Source organism: Ruditapes philippinarum, unplaced genomic scaffold (genome assembly GCF_026571515.1).
Source record: "Ruditapes philippinarum isolate M1 unplaced genomic scaffold, ASM2657151v2 ctg428_1_1_1_1, whole genome shotgun sequence".
NCBI classification, from domain to species: Eukaryota; Metazoa; Mollusca; class Bivalvia; order Venerida; family Veneridae; genus Ruditapes; species Ruditapes philippinarum.
The window spans coordinates 170926-191141 of record NW_026864380.1 but is presented as its reverse complement, the minus strand read 5'-3'; the positions used below and the strand labels follow the sequence as shown (position 1 = coordinate 191141).

Here is a 20216-nt window from a genome sequence, read left to right as displayed (position 1 = left end):
AGATTCTTATAGTCTCTCACAACTGATTCAAAAATCATGTAGGGTAAGTAGTTGTTCACTTGCAGAGAAATTGGTATTTCTGGTGAGTTATCCAGAAAAGCCGGTTAGGTGAATCAACAACTGAGACTAGTCGTACTAGTAATCTAATGATCGCTAACCGCATGGGTTCAAACCTGTCAGGGGCGAGTCATTGTTTCTTTGAGCAAGAAACTTTATACTCATTGCTCAGTACTGGTTGGTTCCAGGAACGAATTCGAAAGTGTGTCTATAAGCTTATAGCTTCCTATACAATCAAACTAAAATTAATTTTGTATAAACCAACCACTGAGATAATTATGATAAAAAATGAGCCGCATCACGACAAAACCAACATAATGTGTTTGCGACCAGCATGGATCCAGACCATCCTTCGCATCCGCGCCGTCTGATCAGGATCCATGTTGTTCGCTTACCAACCCTATTACAAGTAGAGAAAAATAGCGAACAGCATGGATCCTGATCAGACTGAGCGTATGCGCATGGATCCTGATCAGACTGTGATTTAATGTGTTAAAACAGGCATAGAAAAACAAACAATTATTTGCATGTCCTATTTGTTACAGAATGAAGAGATAGACAAACATGTGAATCACCTGACATCAGGACCCAGTATGTGTCTGTGTGTACAGAGAGAGAATGCTGTAAAGAGATTACTCGACCTACTAGGACCCGAGGATCCTCAGAGTGCTAGAAGACAGAGCCAGTTTTACTGGAGAGGAGTGTTTGGTGGTGTTGATAGTGTTACTAATGGCATATATGGTAAATCATTTGTATAAAGTATCTGAGCCGCGTCACGACAAAACCAACATAGTGGGTTTGCGACCAGCATGGATCCAGACCAGCCTGCGCATCCGTGCAGTCTGATCAGGATCCATGCTGTTGGCTATCAGTTTCGCTACTTGTAATAGAGTTGGTAAGCGAACAGCATGGATCCTGATCAGACTGCGCGGTTGCGCAGGCTGGTCTGGATCCATGCTGGTCGCAAACCCACTATGTTGGTTTTGTCGTGACGCGGCTCATTTGTATATTTTAAAAGCTCCAGAGGTTACAGAATTAAGAGTTCTAGAGGTCATGATGTTAAAACTTTGGGGCTTCTGTGGATAAAAGTGAAGGCACAAATATTTTTTACTCATTTGATTTGGGCACTTGAGTTTTCTCTATAAATGAAGCATGCAAGTTTTAACACCCATCTTTCATTTCATTGGAATAGATGTTATATATTAATTGAGCATTACCATAATTGATTGTCTATTTATAGCATCTGGCACATATAAAGAGGCAGTGGAAGATGGGAAGTTGTTTTTCCCCGATGGTTTGTGTTGTGAGGAGTCAGATATAACACTGCAGGAAATGGTGAGTTCATTAGTGACCTTTCATTTCTTTATTGTTGGGATCGATATGTTTTTATATTGATTTCCAGTATTTTTAAAAAATTTATACTTTGGTGCCCTTTTGTGTCTGAAATTATGCGGGGAAGGGCACCTGAGGTCTAACTCCCAGTAAAGCTGGAATGTCGCCATATGACCTATATTGTGTTGGTGTGACATAAAGCCTAATAAAACAAACTAATAAATTTTATACCCCTATTTAGTGGAGGCTGGGAGAGGCATATAAATTTGCCCTTGTCTGTCAATAATGCTGTCAGACTGTTCACCTGTAGACTGACGAAAGAGGAATGGGGGAAGGCATCTGTGCCTTGTGGATACATTTCTAGTTAGATACAGTTCTAGTTAAAATTGTGTTACAATCTAGTGCTAGCAAATAAGTCCTTTCCCTTTTTGCACTGTTATATTGATAGATCCCCACTCTGACCTTTGAATAACAATAGATTTAACCTCAAACACTGACATGTGCTTGTTGTTAACAAATATAATATAGTGAAATTCTTATTGTATCCACAAATCTGATAATAAAAATTAGACACGTCAGGGCTCTATGCATTAATCTAGTGTTACTCAATTACATCTAATTACAGTGTTTTATATTTTATTAGTTTTGACAAATATAAGAGGGGTCAACTCAAATGTTCAAAACTTATGTTATAGATTTGTTATAAGTTGCTTATGTTTTTATGCAAACCCTTTTTTTTGGTATAAATCATTGCAATTCATTATAGTGAGACATGTGAAACAAATGTCTTTAAATTTGTTTTCATTCTGTCTTATTTTAGATATCATGTCCAGCTGTAGATCAGGAGATAGCTATTAGATTTACTACACAAAGAGATGTTGTAGTCAGTAATTCTAAAGATATAGTAAATACAGGTAATGATGATCCATTTAAATTTTTTAGATCGTTGTGTGTTTATATATAGAAACAGTATACATGCACATATAATGTATGTAAAGTTATTTTTGAGTTTACTGTGAGCAGGCATTGTAAAAATTGCCAGACAATCTGAGATGTCCAACATTCTCTGAGCAGATCTAGTTACTTCTCAGTAAGTGTCTAACCAGATGTCAGGCATAATTTATAAATAGATACAAGTTAGATAACAACTTTTGTTACTGATTATTTGATGTCTGGCAACACTGTTTTTTTGTTGGTTTTTTTGTTTTGTTTTTTGTTTAACAATAAAAAAAATCAAATCTGACAAAATTATTTTTCACCAGTTTCATAAAGCCTGTTCTTGGTTACAGGGTTTTTATTTTATTATGCTATGATAACAGATGCTTCACACAAGTTGTTACTACAGACAACATGTATTATCCTGACACCTTTGTTAATGAGGCAGCTAGGATCTCACCATGGTTACGTGGACGTTATTGACGGTCTTATTGCTCAAGGGTAAAATGTTCTAAATTTTCAAGATCTTTCTTAAATGTCTTACTTTTTCCTGATTTATAATAAGTCCATTAATATTAGTCAACAGTTATTTTTTCTGGCCGAGTGATTACATGCATGGCTTTAAACTACCAAGAACTTTTCATTCCACCTCTTTTAGTATAAGGTATGTACTAACTTGTAGTAATCCTGCGTTGACTGGCACATAATTTTAATATTTGAGACGCAGGTACTGTTTGGATATGTGATATCATAGTATATGTCTTTTCTAACATAATTTGAATACATGTTTTTTTTATGGAATAACCAAATTAAATGTAACAGTTTTATATTTTATCTTATGATGATGAAAGAACTGAATTTTTTATACATTATATTTTATTCAAAGTGACCATCTAGCTAGCTTAATGTAGTGTAAATCTAGACAGAACCAAAACAAAAACAACAAAAACTGTGTAAAGTGTAGTGTATATTTGTTGATTTTATATATATATATAGGTTTGAATTTGTTGGAGGAAAACTTGTTTGGTTCACCCAGGAACAGGCAGAACATTTCCTGTGCACAATTGAAGCTGGCAGTTTTCAGCAGGTATGACATGTTTCTTTATTTGTGTAGTAATAGCAGTCTGAAATATATTGCGTGTTTGTGTGAAAAATGTTAAAGTTGGATATCTTTCAAGTTGTTATTTCCTAAAAGAATTTTTCCTTAAAGTTGAATATCTTTACAGATGTAATATTTTTTTCTTATCAATTTTTATTGAACATCATTAAATTTTAGTCCCCAAACCAAGAATTGAATTCTGCAGAAAATCCCTATCATATTCAGGCTCAAAATTTTGGAACTCCATCCCTTTAAACATAAGAAATTCTTCCAACTTACAAACATTCAAAACTAATTATCTAAAACGGTGGTTCTCTGGTGGGCATCAAATAATCTAGCTATTGTTTTAATATCACATATATACATGTATGTCTCATATACATGTATGTCTCATAAAATGTTCAAATGTTTATATTCATTTTTGTAATGCATTTTTCAATAACTCTACTTTTCTATGTTGTATACATCAAGTCTTCTTTATTTATATAAATCTTTTGTTTTTAACTGTATACATGTTTATTTTGATTGAGGCTCATAGGGAAGACCGAGGTTGCCTATCTATGTAACCTCTTTAAATAAAGTCTTTATTATTATTATTATTATTATTATTATGTTTGGTAGCAACTGAACTTTGTTGATTTATTGAGGATTTTCATGTCTTTCTATAAGCACATATGTAGGTTGTTGAGCTTATGTAATATTGTAGTTCATGCAGATTGCATACTTTAAATACATGTATAAATACTACTGATTAAGTTACTTACAATGTATATATTTTGGTTGATATATTTTAGGTGCCTATGCTGGTAACAGGGCCAAGTTTAGTCCTGGCTTTACAAAGAGATAATGCTGTTCTAGCATTTGATACAATACTCAGGGAGTAAGTATTTCTCAAGTAGATAAACTGTATTAATGAATGCTCCTCATTGTTTGTATTTCCATATTAGCTTTGTAAATATGCAAAAGTTATATTGCAGAATCTTAGATATTCTACCATTTTAGAAAAGAGTTTAAATAATAAGCATATGTATAGGTAATTCTTTTTGTTGAATTTTGCATGTTAAAGTTATAATATCTTTAAGCAATTTTGCTAGCCTCCTAAGGTCATTGGTTCCATTCAGACATCTGTGTAGTCTTAAAGATGTACAGATCACCTAAGGCTTTCTTACTTTCGTATGACTGGAAACCTCTCCCAAAACTTAAATACATGCTTTCTCATGTCCTTAAGTTATATATAACTTTGTTTATGAATTTGTTTTAGAAAATCACAAGTCAAAAATTGATAAAAATACTGCATAAATATTATTTGTTAAGCTTTTAGGGAGATAACTATCTCTGACATTTCAGAGAGAAAATTACCTCTGATATTCAGGGAGATAGTTATCTCTGACATTTAAGGTAGATCATTATCATTGGCATACAAAAAGCATATTTGAATTTTCATATATTTTTTCTTTTTCTTGTTATAGAACATACAGTACAGAGAGCAGTCAGGGTAAATCAGTGACAGACTCAGTACTGCACAAGTATGGTAGACTTATTCTCAGACCATCTGATCTTAAACAGGTATTAATAACAGTGGTATCTTCTTCTATCAATGTATACCGACAGGGACTTTGGATTCTTTCATGTGAGGAAGCTATCCAGCTAGCTTACGGAACGTCGGTGGTTCTACTCAGGTACCCGTTCATGCCTGAAATAATGCACGGAAGGGCACCTGAGGTCTTCCTCCACCAGTAAAGCTTGAACGTCGCGATATGACCTATACTGTGTTGATGTGATGTAAAACCCAAAACAAAGTATCTGCATTTTGAAAAACAGAAGGTGAATGATCTGGAGTGATGGTTGTGAGGTGAACAGCTAGGGCATATTAAATGTTCTTCTCAAAGTGATTTAGTTAAATTAACTGGAATAATGGTGATCCCTCGGTAGCATTAATCACAACAAAATTACATGAAAAATCCAGATTCGTAACTTGCACTTAATTTGCAGTACCATCCATGAACAGGCTCAGTCAAAATCTAAAAACTTTCAGATTTCACTACAGATTATTATAAATAAGTTAGTAGGAATTATTAACATAGAACAAATTGGTACATATGATGAGCATTTTGTGATTTTAGACTTTTTGCATCTTATGTATCTGCCAATCTACTGAAAATGTCCTGAACATTATTGCCTAAGAAGTATGATAACAGTTAATTAGTAATCAGTGAAAGCCAATCCTTATGATTGTGTTCTTTTTGTTGTTGTTTTTGTGCATAAAATATACATTTTGGAACAGTTATTTTGAAACATGAAGTGAATTAACATTGATATTAATTATATACATTGTAAATATTACATTTGTTGTTTTTGTTATTTTAGGCAGAAAATGTTCTTGGATTCTTCTTCAACAGTTTGTTACCAAACAGTCTGCTTCAAATTGTTCCAAAGTGAATGCTTCAGTCATGATTATCCATTTTGTGGAATGAAAAATCAGTGTTGCTAAAACAAATCAGTTTTGTGAAAACATATTCTTAAAAAGGGGATCGAAGTAGCAAAGGAAGAAGTTCTGAAATGTTGTTGTTAGACTGTTTTAATGACAGAATTTTCCTTTGTTTGTTGCTGAATTGAAATGTTTTGATTTTTAAATGACTGTGTAAATGAGTGTGAAGAAAAGGGTATTGTTTGTACTGGTTATCTCTATATTTGATAGTAACTGAAGAGCATTTTGGCACAAACTGTTACATATTTTCTGAATTTATTGGTTTGATTTTCATGTAATGTTTTGGACATGAAACAGTTTTGGATTCTAGGCTTAGTCTTAATCTTTCAGACAACAATCATTTTTAAAAGATCATAGAGATACTGGCAATAAATGTATTTATTTTGAGTGAATATAATTTGCAATTTGGTCCTCCATGATGGCTAGGTGATTTAGATTTGTGACTCTAAAGTCACTTTCCACTCACAGATATGGGTTTCAAAATTTGACAGGGACTGACTTCTTTCATGTAATGAGCCTATCCACCTGGCTTAAGGAAGGTCCATGAATTATGGAATGGCACCTAAGGTATGTCTCCTAGAGTAAAGCAGGAAGGACACCATCATATGACCTTGACACTGTCAAAAGGACTGAAAACTGAACAAACAAACAAAAAAGAAATGTATAAAGTACATATTTTTACTAGCACAGTACTTAAATATGATAAAAGATAAGAAGAAAATGTTAGTGATTATAGAGTAATGAAATATGTCTCTTTGATTTAAGCACAAGTTCCTTTTATTGAAAGAAACCTGAAATGATATGATGGAACAGTATATTGTTGTTAACAATTCATCATTAGTGTCGGCCATTTTTACACCATCAATTTGAATATATTTTGTGATGAAATTTAATTTTCACGAAGCTCAACATTAGCTTTTTTTACTTACCAATTGAATGTTATTGATGCATATATTTATTTTTTTTAATCTGTCCTTTGTTGGGTATATTTGCCAAATGAATCAACTCTGTTGATTTGATGTATTATTTTATAGATTGAAAGTCTGAATTTTTGTGTTCACAGAATTGTTTCAACATTGTGTATGAAGTTGTAGATAAAGATGTATATTTTGTTTTTCATTTTGTGTATTTTGCTTCAGAAAAGATTTTATTTTTTACATTTTGAAAGAGGAGTTCTTGTGACTGTCTAAGAAAGATGTGCTGTATACTCTTTCATTTATGTCTCCTAACAGAAATAAAAATGGAACAAAAGTGAATATGAGAAATTCTTTCAAATTTTTTCCATAAGTTCCGACTATAATTTGTGTTACTAGTAAATTCTGAATTTTTATAATGGGCTTGTATTTGGAACTTTCCATTATTTTTAAAAAGGATTTTAATCTTAAAATACTAGAGTTAATGAGTTAAGACAACAAAACTGTCCGGCAAGACCATTCAGACTAACATGTGTCCTGGTATCAATTCATTAACACAACTCTTTCAAGTCTATGCATTAACCACATTTCGTTTGAGACATCAAATATAGAAAGAATACTAATGTATTAAAATATGATGTTATAACATTTTGTAATATTCTTTTGTTGTTATCAACAAAAGTATTGCATGGGTGCATGTATATAAGTGTTCATTTTTTCTGAATATTTACTTTTGAAGTAAAATGTTTGTGATTTATATATAATTTAATATAAAGAATGTCCCAGATTTATTTACATTGATGCTGTTTGAATTTTGTTCACTGTTTTTACAGTCAACAGTATTTATGTTAGTATACTACATTCCGTCCACAGGTATACACTAGATATGTTTGTTGCTTGTTTCCCTTTTAAAGATAACAACATGTATATACTATATATTTATATGTATACATATTTTTACATCGATTATCTCAAAAATAATTTCCATCCATTATACATTGCCTATTTGTTTGTGATAACAGGTTGTTTTTGTAGTATTGATTTACTATTTACATTAAGTATTATTTTGCTTTATGTTTGGAGCAAGTTGCATCATAACTTTAACCTGGTAACTTTATGGCATATTTGTCATGTATTTCAGCTAGAATCTATGAATATATAGCTAGAATCTATAGCATTCCAACTTGATAGAATAGTTCCAGTTGGTCTTCAAAAAGAAATTGTATTGCAGTTGTAAGTAATTTAAATAGTACATGAAGTAAATTGAGATATTGAATTGTCAAATTCTTAGTTGCCTGAATTTCTTTAATTGACATTACCTTCTGCATTTTATTGAAATTAAGCAGTCATCAGTGCAGAGCCTTTGGTCAAACGTCACAGATATGCATACAGCGGCATATGTTTTGTGTCATAGGCAAATTAGCAAAGTTGGACAAAAAAAAAACTATCAACAGCAAATAACTGACAAATATTAATGTTGTAAGAATACACACTCTATACTGGAGGTAAAGTTTTCTGCTAGCACTCAGAGTTCAAATGACAAACCTCTCACTGAGAAGATAAATAAATTTCATGAGTGTGTTGTTAGTGTTAAATATAAAATGTTTCTGTTTGAAGTTAGATATATTCAGTATTATTGGGGTAAAACAAAACAATTATTTTTACAGTGGTGAAATTTGTTGTTTCACACCGATCTCAAACTCAATATTGTTGTTATATGTTATTACATTCATAAAGTTGAGTTTTTCTCTTAGTATACCTGTACAATATAGCCTATCTGAATACTGGAACTTATTTTTGAAATGAATACTGAAACTAATGTTTCAACTTTTAATGAAATTCTCAGAAAATTGTAACATAATTCTCCTTTTTATACTCGACATACTGTGTCTTGCTGTTAACATGTTCTCAACCTGTTAATTTATATTTATCTATCTGGCTTTTGTTGCAGTTGTCACTGTTATGTGTGTTCACATTATTATCTGTTACTGTGATATATGATATAGCATTTTATGACACAAGGTTCTTTCTTCTGTATAGTGGAGAAGAAAAATTTATCTCCTGAAATTCATTGAAAAAATCTCTTAAACAATTAATTTGCTTTCATTTCTAAGAAATGTACAAATTCCAAGATAATGTTAAGTACTGGTAGATTAATTTCGGGAATTTTTTTCTGTGGAACAAGTATTTTGATTACAACCACTGCTCATGAATGACATTTATTAATGCTAATTAGTTTTGTAAAACATACAAGTACTTGCAAAATATTTTCTCTAATCAGCCGAGTGTCACATGATTACAGATTGTGGAATGCATCTTGCAACTTGTGGTACAGGGAAATTAAGAACCAAGTGTCACCTGCAGAAATATATGGGTGGGGGTTCAGTTTATTTTGTAAGCTGAAACCTTACTGTCATGTTTTATTTTAATAATTTATTCAAATTACAGTTTAACTTAAAAGAAATTGTATTAAAGTGTTGCATACCTAAATTGTGTTATGTTTTCTTTTTTTGAAGACATTTTGTCATTTCTAATATTTTATTTATTAATACAACACATTAAGTGATTTGTCCTTCACTTGAAAAGTTTTGTGATGCACAGGATTTAAAAAGGACACATAGAAGTGTTTTTTTTGCTAAATCTTAGCAAGATTTTGAACAAAGAGGTCAGTTTTTGTATGTCGTCAACAATTTCTAATCCGCTCTATATCTTTTGAACCCATGGAAGGAAAATTTTACTGCTTGGCAGAAATGTTAACCGTAATGAGATAATGTACAGAGCACAGGTATGGTCTTTCTCAGGTCAAGGTTATGTTAAAATTTCAAAAATTGTCCAGGGTTCACTTGATTTATACAAGAATTTTTTAGGACAACTGAACTACAAAGCCCAAATATTTGTTATATTTATGTTTTGATATAACATGCCTGTTGGGATGACATGAACATCTGATTTTCAACTCTCATTTCAAATGTACAAAATAACAGAAGTGACATCAAAGTCATGTCGCTGTAAAATGATGTGTAAGTAATAGCCCCAAAAATCTTTAAGAAGTCACAGTTTAATGATAATTTAATAACATGCGTGATATCTAACAATGCCAAAACATAACAGAATCATTGGGAGGAAACCAACAATTTCACAAAAAATTTGATTAAACAGAGTTATCTGATCGAGTTGATTGTAGAGTTAATCTTATGTATTCATATCATACATGCAAAAAAAACAAAAGCATTGATATCCTTCAGTTATGCAAAAACCAACTTCTACAGACAGATGGATGACCAAAATAGAATAAAAGGTAATTTCTTTTGTTTACCTCTATTGTTCTTGTTTACCTCTATAGTTAAATCCCATATGTATTTTCTGTAGTGCAGATGGACAGAACTGATGTTCCGTTTTGACAGTCCTGATTTTTAATTAAGTCTGTTACCACGATGCACGATGGTACGATGGTGAAAAAGCAATGGTAAGATGGTGAAAACACGCTTATACGATGGTGAAAACGTGATGGTACGACGGTGAAATCGCGATGGTATGATGTTACATCGCGTTTTCATCATCATACTATCGCGCCATTGTGATTTCACCTTCGTACCATCGCGTTTCATCATCGTACCATCGCATTTTCACCATCGTGCATCGCGGGTACAGACTAAATAAAGTCACGATTGACCAAACGGAACACCGTTCATAATACATCCTGAAGGTCTTGTGGCTTATCTATGCTGGTGGCAAAGGTTATTCAGTTCAGGTTTCATTAGTGTTGGCATGAAAAGACGCTAGTCAAACATGGCCCTGAATAGTCCTTGAAAATTGTTGGATGATAGCGATTTTTGCAGCCAACATTGGAAAAACAATTATTATGACCCGACTTTATAATCAGAAGAATGCAAAAAACTAATTCATTTAAATTTTCAAGACAACTTTTTTTCTGTATCACAGTTTATCAAGTCATGTAATATACTATATGTCTTGTTTTTCTGGAAAAAGTTTGTACCACTATCAGCCATGTTTTCGCTTTGAAACAATATTTCAATCAGCAGTATGGCCAGCCATGATGAGGAGAAAAAAAGTACTCAAAATCATTCATAATTTAAGTCTTTTATTAAACAAAATGACAAAATTGATGAGATTTCAGAAATATCTATGTTCTAAATTTTCTTACTATGGCAAAAAAGAATGAAATTGTGGAAACAAAATTTTTCATTCACAACTCTGAAACACCAGTGTTTGTGACATTGGCAGTTTCAACAACTTATTTCACAAATTGCAAGCTGATAGAAAAATGTGTAATCGTTTTTGCAATGCAATTTTTTTGAAAATTTAACAGAATAACTTGGTCATATTATCTTTAAGGTAATAAATGATAAACAATTGGCGATATGATGATGATGATTATAAAAAATTTGTCATGTTTTCATTGGTTCTTGTCCATCCATGGATTTGCCTTGTTTTTCTAATTCCGCCCTGAAATGAAAATAGAAGACTTTAAAATAAGCTGCAAATTTACGAAAATGAAGAGCAAAGTAGCTTGTACAATAAATATCTAACCTTTGCTAAAATTTTGCTAAGTGCTATCTATATTGCCGTATTTATTACCTCCAAAATATAAGGAAATAATATTTCTCTGTGATATTTCTGTTTTATTGACTTTTAAGTCACATTGACATGGTAAAGGTTATAATTATAAAGACTTTGCAGCTTTACTGGTGGAGTAAGACCTTTAGGTGCCCATTTGTGCATTATTTCAGGCACTAGTGAGCACCCGCGGATTTTAACCCACAGAGTCGAGGGGCATATGATTTGAAAAACCATTTGGCCTGACTGAGGCCTTAGATTTCCCAAAGTAGAATCATCAACATTCTGTTAGCTATTTGAATAGATTCTTGACATGATAAAATTAACATCATTATATAAATCAAACCTCCAATGTCAAAAGGCAAAATGATCACCTGTAGGCTTTCTGTAGCAAAAAACAAATTAAGAGAGACTTCAAATTTTTCAAAATACATGTATTCAAGATTACCTAAGTTGTAATGAGAAATCATCATCTATGTTATCATCATCCCAATTATCTTCCCATACATTAACATCCTGTTTGTCTTCCTCATCGTCAGCCCAATCTGAAAAATAAAACAGCATGTAGTACTTCACATAATCATGTTTGACTTAATGCTCCTAACATGAACACTTTTTTCTCTAAAGTTATAGTTAAGCAACTTTCTGTTAAAATGTCTTAATAAGCTAAAGAATGTGATTTCTCTTAATCATGAAATAAAAATTCAACCTGGTTGCATTTTCTTAGTGAATCTTTTGTCTTCAAAGAGACAAACTGACAGCTAATCTATTGGTTAGTGTATTGTTTAAATCACATCTCATCATATTATTGTTACTAACTATAAAAATTACATTGATATATATAATTTCATGCAGACCATTTAAAAACATTTAAAGGACTGTCAAAAATCTTATGCTAGATGGTTAATATTTCTATAATATAGTATAAAAAGGATATATTGAATGAGTGTAGGTTTAATACTAAATTTACTTAACCAGTTGAATAAAACAAGAACTGTCGGTAGGACAGCAACGCTCGTCTATTCTTAGTGCTTGATAGTAAAAAAAATGCTTGATACAGTTACCTCCTCCTGTCTACAGGTTGGGGTCATGATGGTGAACAAGTGTGCAAAGTTTCAAAGCCATATGTCAATGGACTTTGAAAATATTTGAAATATTACAAAAACTTTAACATAAGTGGTTACGCCGACGCCGACACTGACGCCGACGCTGGGGTGACTGCAATAGCTCTACTTATTCTTATCGAATAGTCAAGCTAATTATATGACGCTAGCCTCTGGCGAACATAATATTGTTTTATTCAACAAGTTCAATAAATTAAAATTTGAATCTACATGAATATAATATATTATTTAATTTTACCTATGAAATATGGTGCTATATCAGTCAAATATATTTCATATTTTTTAAAAATAAATATGAAATATAAATATGAAAGTGGGCGGAGTCAAAACTCGTATTTATTTTAAGGGACTTCTTTCGCCATTTTGTTTGAAAAATCTGATAAATACAAACAACTTTTTTGTTGAATTTTGTTTGAAAAACTATCTAGAATGATAGAAAATGGTCTAACTAAGAAAATAAATCCGAACACCAATATCTTTAATTCAGTCATTAACGCTGTATAGACGTTTTAAAAGTTGTTTACGTGACGTCACAATCTAGCGCTAAATATCGCGTGCAAAACAAGACGATACTTATATTACTGCGCGCTGTATAATTGCTGTTGCGTAGCAGGCAAGGGGGTTCATAACCATTTTTCTTTGATAATGAAATTAAATAAAAAGGTTATTTTTTCGTTTTTCGTGAAATATGGTATATTTTTTCACTCAACATGATAAAATGCCTCATATTTTCACTCGCCGTCCCGGCTCGTGAAAATATGTGGCATTTTATCATGTTTCGTGAAAATATATTCCATATTTCACTCAAACGAAAAAATATCCTCTTACTATTTATCACATATTTAAAAAGAGAGCAGTTAACAGATAAAATGAGTCATATAGTGTTACTGTAAATTCTTATGCTAACATTAACGTGCTTTAACGCTATGTTTACATATAGCGCAAATGACATCCTTCTTCTTTTTTCTTTTTTTTTTATTTCCTCCAATATTTGAAGAGCAAAACATATATACATACAAAAAATACAAATATTTACATGAAATAATAAAACACAAAACATATTATGAAACATAGCATTAATAACAAGTGAAGAGAGGCAATTTCCTTAAGACTGCACATGTCGAAAGTGTTATTACACTAGTGTAATGTCGTTTTAATTAATAGCTTTATTACACAACGGTGCTGTGGTTTAAGTTTATAGTGATAAGTTGACGATATAAGGGACTAGTTGACTCATTAAGGACATATCGATCAAAACTAGGTGACAAATGACTTGACAAAAAGGTAACGAGTTGACCACAGAAGGAGTTGACCACGGACGACGAGTTGACCTTACATGATAAGATAATGCGGTTCTAATCTTCGGTCACTTGCATGTACAGCCTGACCAAGACTCATACGCAGGACCCTTGGAATACCATACTGATGCTCTACTGAGCTATCCTGCTTCAATATAATGACACAACGTCCCACTGGCACTGGCCAGATAGGGGAAGTTATGGATATTTATTGGTTAGAAGATACAAATTCTTTTATATGTGGAAAATTGTACGTATTTTTCAAACTTAATTTTAATTTCATATCAACTGATTAATAAATTAGTTATTTAGCCAATATGGGATATTTAGTGGGCTAATGCCTATCCGAAGAACACAACATGTAAAAGACGCTTAGAAAAAAGTAAGAAAATAGAAATGACGATTCAATTTATTGTAAACAACGAGAAAATTATCTTCTTTTCATACCTTCAGCTGGAAACTCTTCAAATTCATCATCTTCCTCTAATAATCCCAACTCTGGCTTAGATTTTTGTTCAGTCATTTTGCCGTTTTAAATGCTTGCTCGTGGAAATTAGTAATTGTCACAATAAATTTTTCTAATGCTGACGATGAATTATGCGGATACCTTTTGTGTTTATGGTTGACCACTGTATGTTGACATCAAAATGAAAACAATTTTAACTTTTTTCTTAATTTTGCAGTTTTTGCAAACAGCGTCTACCTTTTTCGATATTGATGAGCTTAAAAGCTTTAACTATGGTATCGACATTAGAAATGAACCAATAGTTATGAAATCTCAGGTTTGTTTACAGTATTCACTATATCAGAGATAATTTGCCAGACAGTGCTTACAAACTTGACATCAACATGTACATTAAAATGTTTGTTATTTTTATAAAGTCTCCTTTTATTTCACTTTTTAACATTTCTTAGTGGCTTGACGCACAAATTGTCGGCATCCGAGAAGGGAGCTACTGGTTGGGGACCACCAAACCCAGACAACCATCAAACCTGGACAGGCCTCGAAAATGCTTAATATAATGCCTTATTCTCATCGATTCGTGCCTTCTCATCGATTCGTGACCTAAATAATTGTATGGTATAAATACTTCTGCAAGGACATACACCATCCGAAAACTACACAAGTTTTATTAGACACTCGATTTGACAATTCTCTCCAATCAAAATGCGTAATTGAACAGGTGTAAATGACCTTACCCTACAATCAGCTGGCGACCTTACTGGTTGGGGACCACCAAAACCGGACAACCACCAAACCCGGACGGCCCCGAAAATGCTTAATTTAGTATTTTCGATGTTCAGTGGTTTTCAGTCACTTTTTCATCAACAATAAATGCATGTTTCTACTAAAATTAAGTAAATAAATTTATATTAACCTCCCTAAATGGTAATATTTCAATGCCTTTTTCTAGAAAGTTGACATTGTCATTTGGGGGGTCAAGAATGCATTGCCTGACCTCATATATCAGCTATAATCATTTGCAAAGTAAACAATAGAATATCCAAAACTTAAGCATTTGTTGCTGAAATATTGTATATCATGATTAAAATCTAAAATCAAAACACCCAAGCTTTTATCTGAATTAAATCATGTGATGTACATATCTGTCCGGACACATGGTACTGTAGTGTAGACAATCTAGGTAATTTTGATACCCTCCTTGTCGAGCCTCAGATATAAGTGTCAATACAATCAGAAATAAACAAACTAGTTTGTTAGTTAGGAGAAGAACCTAGCTAAACTGTGTCAAATTTTAAGGTCTCTATGTTAAAAATTATGAAATCTGTACGGAAAAATGTTCAAAAAGTGTCCGGTTGATGGTCCCCGACCAGTATTACTTTAAAATATACGATATTAATGTTTTAATTTATCAAACACACTTACACTTAAGCCTACTTTTATTGGAGTTATATGCATTATAACTCATTAACTGTCAAATTCAAAAGTATCAGCTAGTAGAAATATGTTATGGGCACCCTGTTGTATAAGCTTTGGATTGACATTAGCAAATGGACTAGTAACTCAGCAAGTTTATTGACATGTTTTTCATTTTTTATAATTGCTAGAAGTAATAATTCATTTTGTTTTCCAAATGACTCTACTATGCTGGACTTGAACAACACTTAAAATTGAGTGGTTCTCCTTTGGGAAGGAATGGCTCTAGTTCATTGCTATCTGGACAAGCTATTTTTTATACGTTTTCAGGTGTTTGAGATAGATTGGTGTTTATAAGGGGTTGGTTGCTGTTGTATATGCTTTGGAAGATGCACCTTTTAGATGGTGCAGCAAAAATGTTGACATCTATTTTTAAAAGTTTTATAGATATGCACAGAAATGCAGCTCTTTTATTCTTTTAAGGTGCCATTTATTTATTATATATATATATATTCATTGTTGGACTATACATTAATAGATGAGCAGTTGGGTTTTTATGAATTTTGCATATCTTTCATACTATTTACTGCCATTTGTCTAATGATAGTATAAAATAAAACTTCTTAACCCATTAATTCATTTAAGCTCACACAATATGCTTCAGGCAGTGACCCAGGCATACACATTTGATGTTGCTAAACTTAATTTAGAGTTACAGGTAAAAAAACCTAGGCATTGGCCTTGAGCTTTTACATTTGAATTTCTAGTGGACTTGTTCAAAAGCTATTTGTATGATGGCCCTGGATTGAAAATCGCCCTAACTTAATGTGATCCAATCACTAATTTTCCTGATTGAAGAAATCTGAATTACGACCTTGCCACTGCAATGAATATTTATAACCTCATATCTGGAAAAGGTAGCAAATTGGTTGTATTTGATTGTTTTTTAGTCTCATAGTGGTTTTACATATGGGGACTATACATATAGGTTTACCCTTTGTCTGTCATTCTGTTCATCTAATGAAATCAGATCCTAACATAACTAAAAAAACTACAAAAGTTAGGCTGATGATACTTAGTATATGGATAGAGGATATAATATTGAGATAAAGAACATCATTTTGATTTTTTCATATATCTGTCTTGTCATAAATTTTTGTCTATCCAAAGAAATCAGAAACCTGAAATAACTCAAAGAGTCCATAACTATCATCAATCAAGCTCTTGACAGGATCTTGATTTCTTTAGACAAACAGGCAAACAGACATGCATATTAAGAACCATATAATCATATATAGATTGTGTATGTCATTTTAATCTAAGACAAGTTCTTTAAACTCAATATCCACATAAACATAGGTTGAATATAGGGAACCAGTCAACATGGTACAGTTATCAGCCTGCTGCATTGTCTGTGACAAACTCATGGTTTACTAGTGTCTTAATTTCTTGAAGCAGTATCATATTCCTGGGTTTTGTTCCAATACTAATCAGTGATTTCCAATTTCTCCTTTAAAGTCTTTCCAAAAAGCAGTGGAGAACAAATGGAAGTTTCAGTAATGTGGTCAGCAAAAGTGTCAATGAAACAGGGACCTTAACTTGCAAATCTGTTTGTCATTTCTGCCATTTGATTCAGATTCAGAAAAGTCTCAGGCTCAAACTTTTACATGACACATCTTTCATATTCATACTTTTTAAGGCTATTTTTATGTTTCTTGCATTCTCATTTTAAATAATTAATGGCTCATATAATTTATAAGGAACCTTGTTTATTACTGATAGTTTGTTTTATTTTTGTTTTATTTATTTAGTCTGATGATGAGGCAGATCTTAATACTGTACACCTTACCTCAAAATATGGACAATCCTACCAGTGTAGCTTTCCAAATACTGTAGAACATGAGAAGCAGAAAGAAGAAGCTGAAAAGGTTGCCATGGAGACAGGTATACCAGATTTACTGAAGCCAATGGAAAGTGCACCATGTTTAAGAAAGGTATATTTTCCAACTTTTGTGTGTTGCTTATTTCAGGAGCTACTTAATTTGTTTGGGACCATTGACAGCATAACCTTCAATATGAATATGCATATATTTGTAGAGAAAGAAGTTCAAACGATATAATTGATTGTGTAGTTAAATCAATAAATGGTATCTGAGAAATATCCAAGGATTTAACATACTGTTGTGGCAATTTAAGATTTAAAGGTGTCCCATTATCAAATACATGTAAGTGGGAATTCTTCTTTTTTTTGTCCCCTAGCCATTAATCGTCAAAGGGGCATAATTAAGTTAGTGTTTACCCAGTCTTTGTGCACAAAATATTCTAAAAGTGTTTAGTCCATAACTCCTACATGCATGTGTGAATTTAAAAATAAAATAGTACTCGGGGTCAAAGGGGTACGGCTCATTGAATTGTTCACAAAATATGTATTTGATGATAGAAAACATTTTTCCTAAGTCAGAAATGAATTCTAATTCCATTCCCATTACACTATATACTAATATTATAGTCTATATACATGTATTAGTACAAGAGTAATGGAAGTGGACTTAGAATTTCTTAAAATTTCTACCATCAAATACATATTTTGTGAACATTTAATGAGCCTTACCCCTTTGCTCAGGGTCATCATAATTAGAGAATGAGATGCATACAAGATCAAGGTCCAAAGGTCAAGGTCCTACCGAGCTTATAATTTTGTTGTTATTTGAAAGAATGTTGAATTATTTGGCATAATTATGCCTTCACCATAGTCATATTAAGTATCATACACAAATGACCTATCTCTGCACTATCAATGTCAAGGTCATACTTGGAGGTCAAAGGTTATATCATGTCAGAATGATAACTTTGTCTAAATACATAATGGATTGTCAAAGTATTTGGCATATGTCTTCACCAGAGCCAAACAAAGAGAGAGGAGCAAGACTCGCATTAGCACCTTCAATGTCAAGGTCTTACATGAAGGTACCTTGCTGACTGGCTTATGACTTTATCATAACTTGATTGATTGTCAAAATATTCAACATATTCCTTCACTACAATCAGACAATGTGTCACATGCAAGACCCAGGTCCATAGCTCAAAGGTTAAGGGTATGAATTTAGCGTATTTGTCATACAGTGTTTAGTGCAGCTGGAATTTGTGTCCGGTCAATATATTCTGCCTGCATGATGGGATTTAACCAAAAAAAAAAAAATTCACATGATCACTGTAAGTAGGCGATATGTTGTGCACAAGACTGGATAAACATACTTACGCAAATCTTTGACTTACGCAAATTTTTTTCAATGTGCTAGAAAATAAATTCAAGCATACTCACATGTTTTTAAATCTTATATATTCAATCTTTCATTTGCTCAAAACTTAATTAACATAAAATATAAAAACAAATACTTGCTATGGACATTAAAAGACCAATGGAAATTTTTGCGTTAACTTTAAGAATTTGCGTAAGTATGTTAGTGAAACGGTACCCTGATGTATATTTGAGTACATTTATTTTTAGATATCTTTTACTATTTCTATGCACTCAATTACTTGACGATACTTTTACTTTTTTAGGCATTACAGATTCAACACACATTTCTAAGTGTATGTCATATGACAGGGCATCCGTGTCATATGGACATATTTCTTGTTTAATAAGAAAACTAGGCTGAGATCAGACTTTATTCCACTATCTATCCTTAAAGTGTATGAGTTTTCCTTTTCCATCACAATCCTTCCAAATATAATCCCTGCGATTCCATTTGTGACTGTTGAAAAAAAATCATAACATTGATAAAATCATTCACATTGTCATATCTTACCTTAAACAGAGATTGAAGTCTTCAATAAATATGAAAAAAATACTATGAAGTAACATAAGAAAAATGAGCCGCGTCATGACAAAACCAACATAATGGGTTTGCGACCAGCCTGGATCCAGGCCAGCATGCGCATCCGCGCAGTCTGATCAGGATCCATGCTGTTCCCTTACAGACCCTATAACAAGTTAAGAAACTGATAGCGAACAGCATGGATCCTGATCAGACTGCACAGATGCGCAGGCTGGTCTGGATCCATGCTGGTCGCAAACCCATTATGTTGGTTTTGTCGTGACGCGGCTCAAATACATTGACTGACTACTAGGTTAAATTGTTCAAATAATTTTGATCTGTCAAAAATTGAAAGGATTCAGTTTCCATTTATTATTATGCATATCGAGAGAACAGCTAATCTTCTGAGAAAGTCTAGCAGGAGATAAAGGGCCATAATGGCACTTGTTTCCAAAATCTTCCTGTTAATATTTCAATTTTTACCTTTCCAAAAAGCTGTGCTGCCATGTCAATCAATGTGAAAAATGTGTTGTTATATTAATTATGCACAATGTAGTGTTGTTGTTGTTGTTGTTGTAGACAAAAGATTGGTGGAGCTATGAATTCTGCTATGGAAAACAGATCAAACAGTTTCACATGGCTGAAGGTAAGATATTTATTTAATAGTCATGTTTTAATGAACGATTAAGT

General features: G+C 32.5%; 3 protein-coding genes across 3 annotated transcripts in view; 2 read left to right on the top strand and 1 right to left on the bottom strand.

Annotated features, from left to right (window-relative positions):
• LOC132725388 (dynein axonemal assembly factor 8-like) overlaps nucleotides 1-9277 on the top strand; it is a 35323-nt gene extending 26046 nt beyond the window's left edge. The window contains exons 16-23 of the mRNA XM_060710489.1: nucleotides 603-798; nucleotides 1298-1392; nucleotides 2210-2303; nucleotides 2709-2826; nucleotides 3322-3412; nucleotides 4219-4304; nucleotides 4894-4990; nucleotides 5792-9277. Of these exons, the coding sequence (XP_060566472.1) occupies nucleotides 603-798; nucleotides 1298-1392; nucleotides 2210-2303; nucleotides 2709-2826; nucleotides 3322-3412; nucleotides 4219-4304; nucleotides 4894-4990; nucleotides 5792-5863 (849 nt within the window). The 3' untranslated portion in view covers nucleotides 5864-9277. The remainder of the gene's footprint in view (nucleotides 1-602; nucleotides 799-1297; nucleotides 1393-2209; nucleotides 2304-2708; nucleotides 2827-3321; nucleotides 3413-4218; nucleotides 4305-4893; nucleotides 4991-5791) is intronic.
• Nucleotides 9278-10918: 1641 nt separating this feature from the next.
• Nucleotides 10919-14415, bottom strand: LOC132725396 (26S proteasome complex subunit SEM1-like). The gene is made up of 3 exons (XM_060710502.1): nucleotides 14274-14415; nucleotides 11853-11949; nucleotides 10919-11293 (listed from the first exon to the last, which is right to left on the bottom strand). Exons 1-3 carry the CDS (start codon nucleotides 14347-14349, stop codon nucleotides 11236-11238), a joined length of 231 nt encoding a protein of 76 aa, XP_060566485.1. The 5' UTR covers nucleotides 14350-14415; the 3' UTR covers nucleotides 10919-11235.
• Nucleotides 14416-14473: 58 nt separating this feature from the next.
• Nucleotides 14474-20216, top strand: part of LOC132725386 (protein OS-9-like) — a 66378-nt gene continuing 60635 nt past the window's right edge. Inside the window, exons 1-3 of the mRNA XM_060710488.1 lie at nucleotides 14474-14608; nucleotides 17517-17699; nucleotides 20106-20172. Of these exons, the coding sequence (XP_060566471.1) occupies nucleotides 14474-14608; nucleotides 17517-17699; nucleotides 20106-20172 (385 nt within the window). The remainder of the gene's footprint in view (nucleotides 14609-17516; nucleotides 17700-20105; nucleotides 20173-20216) is intronic.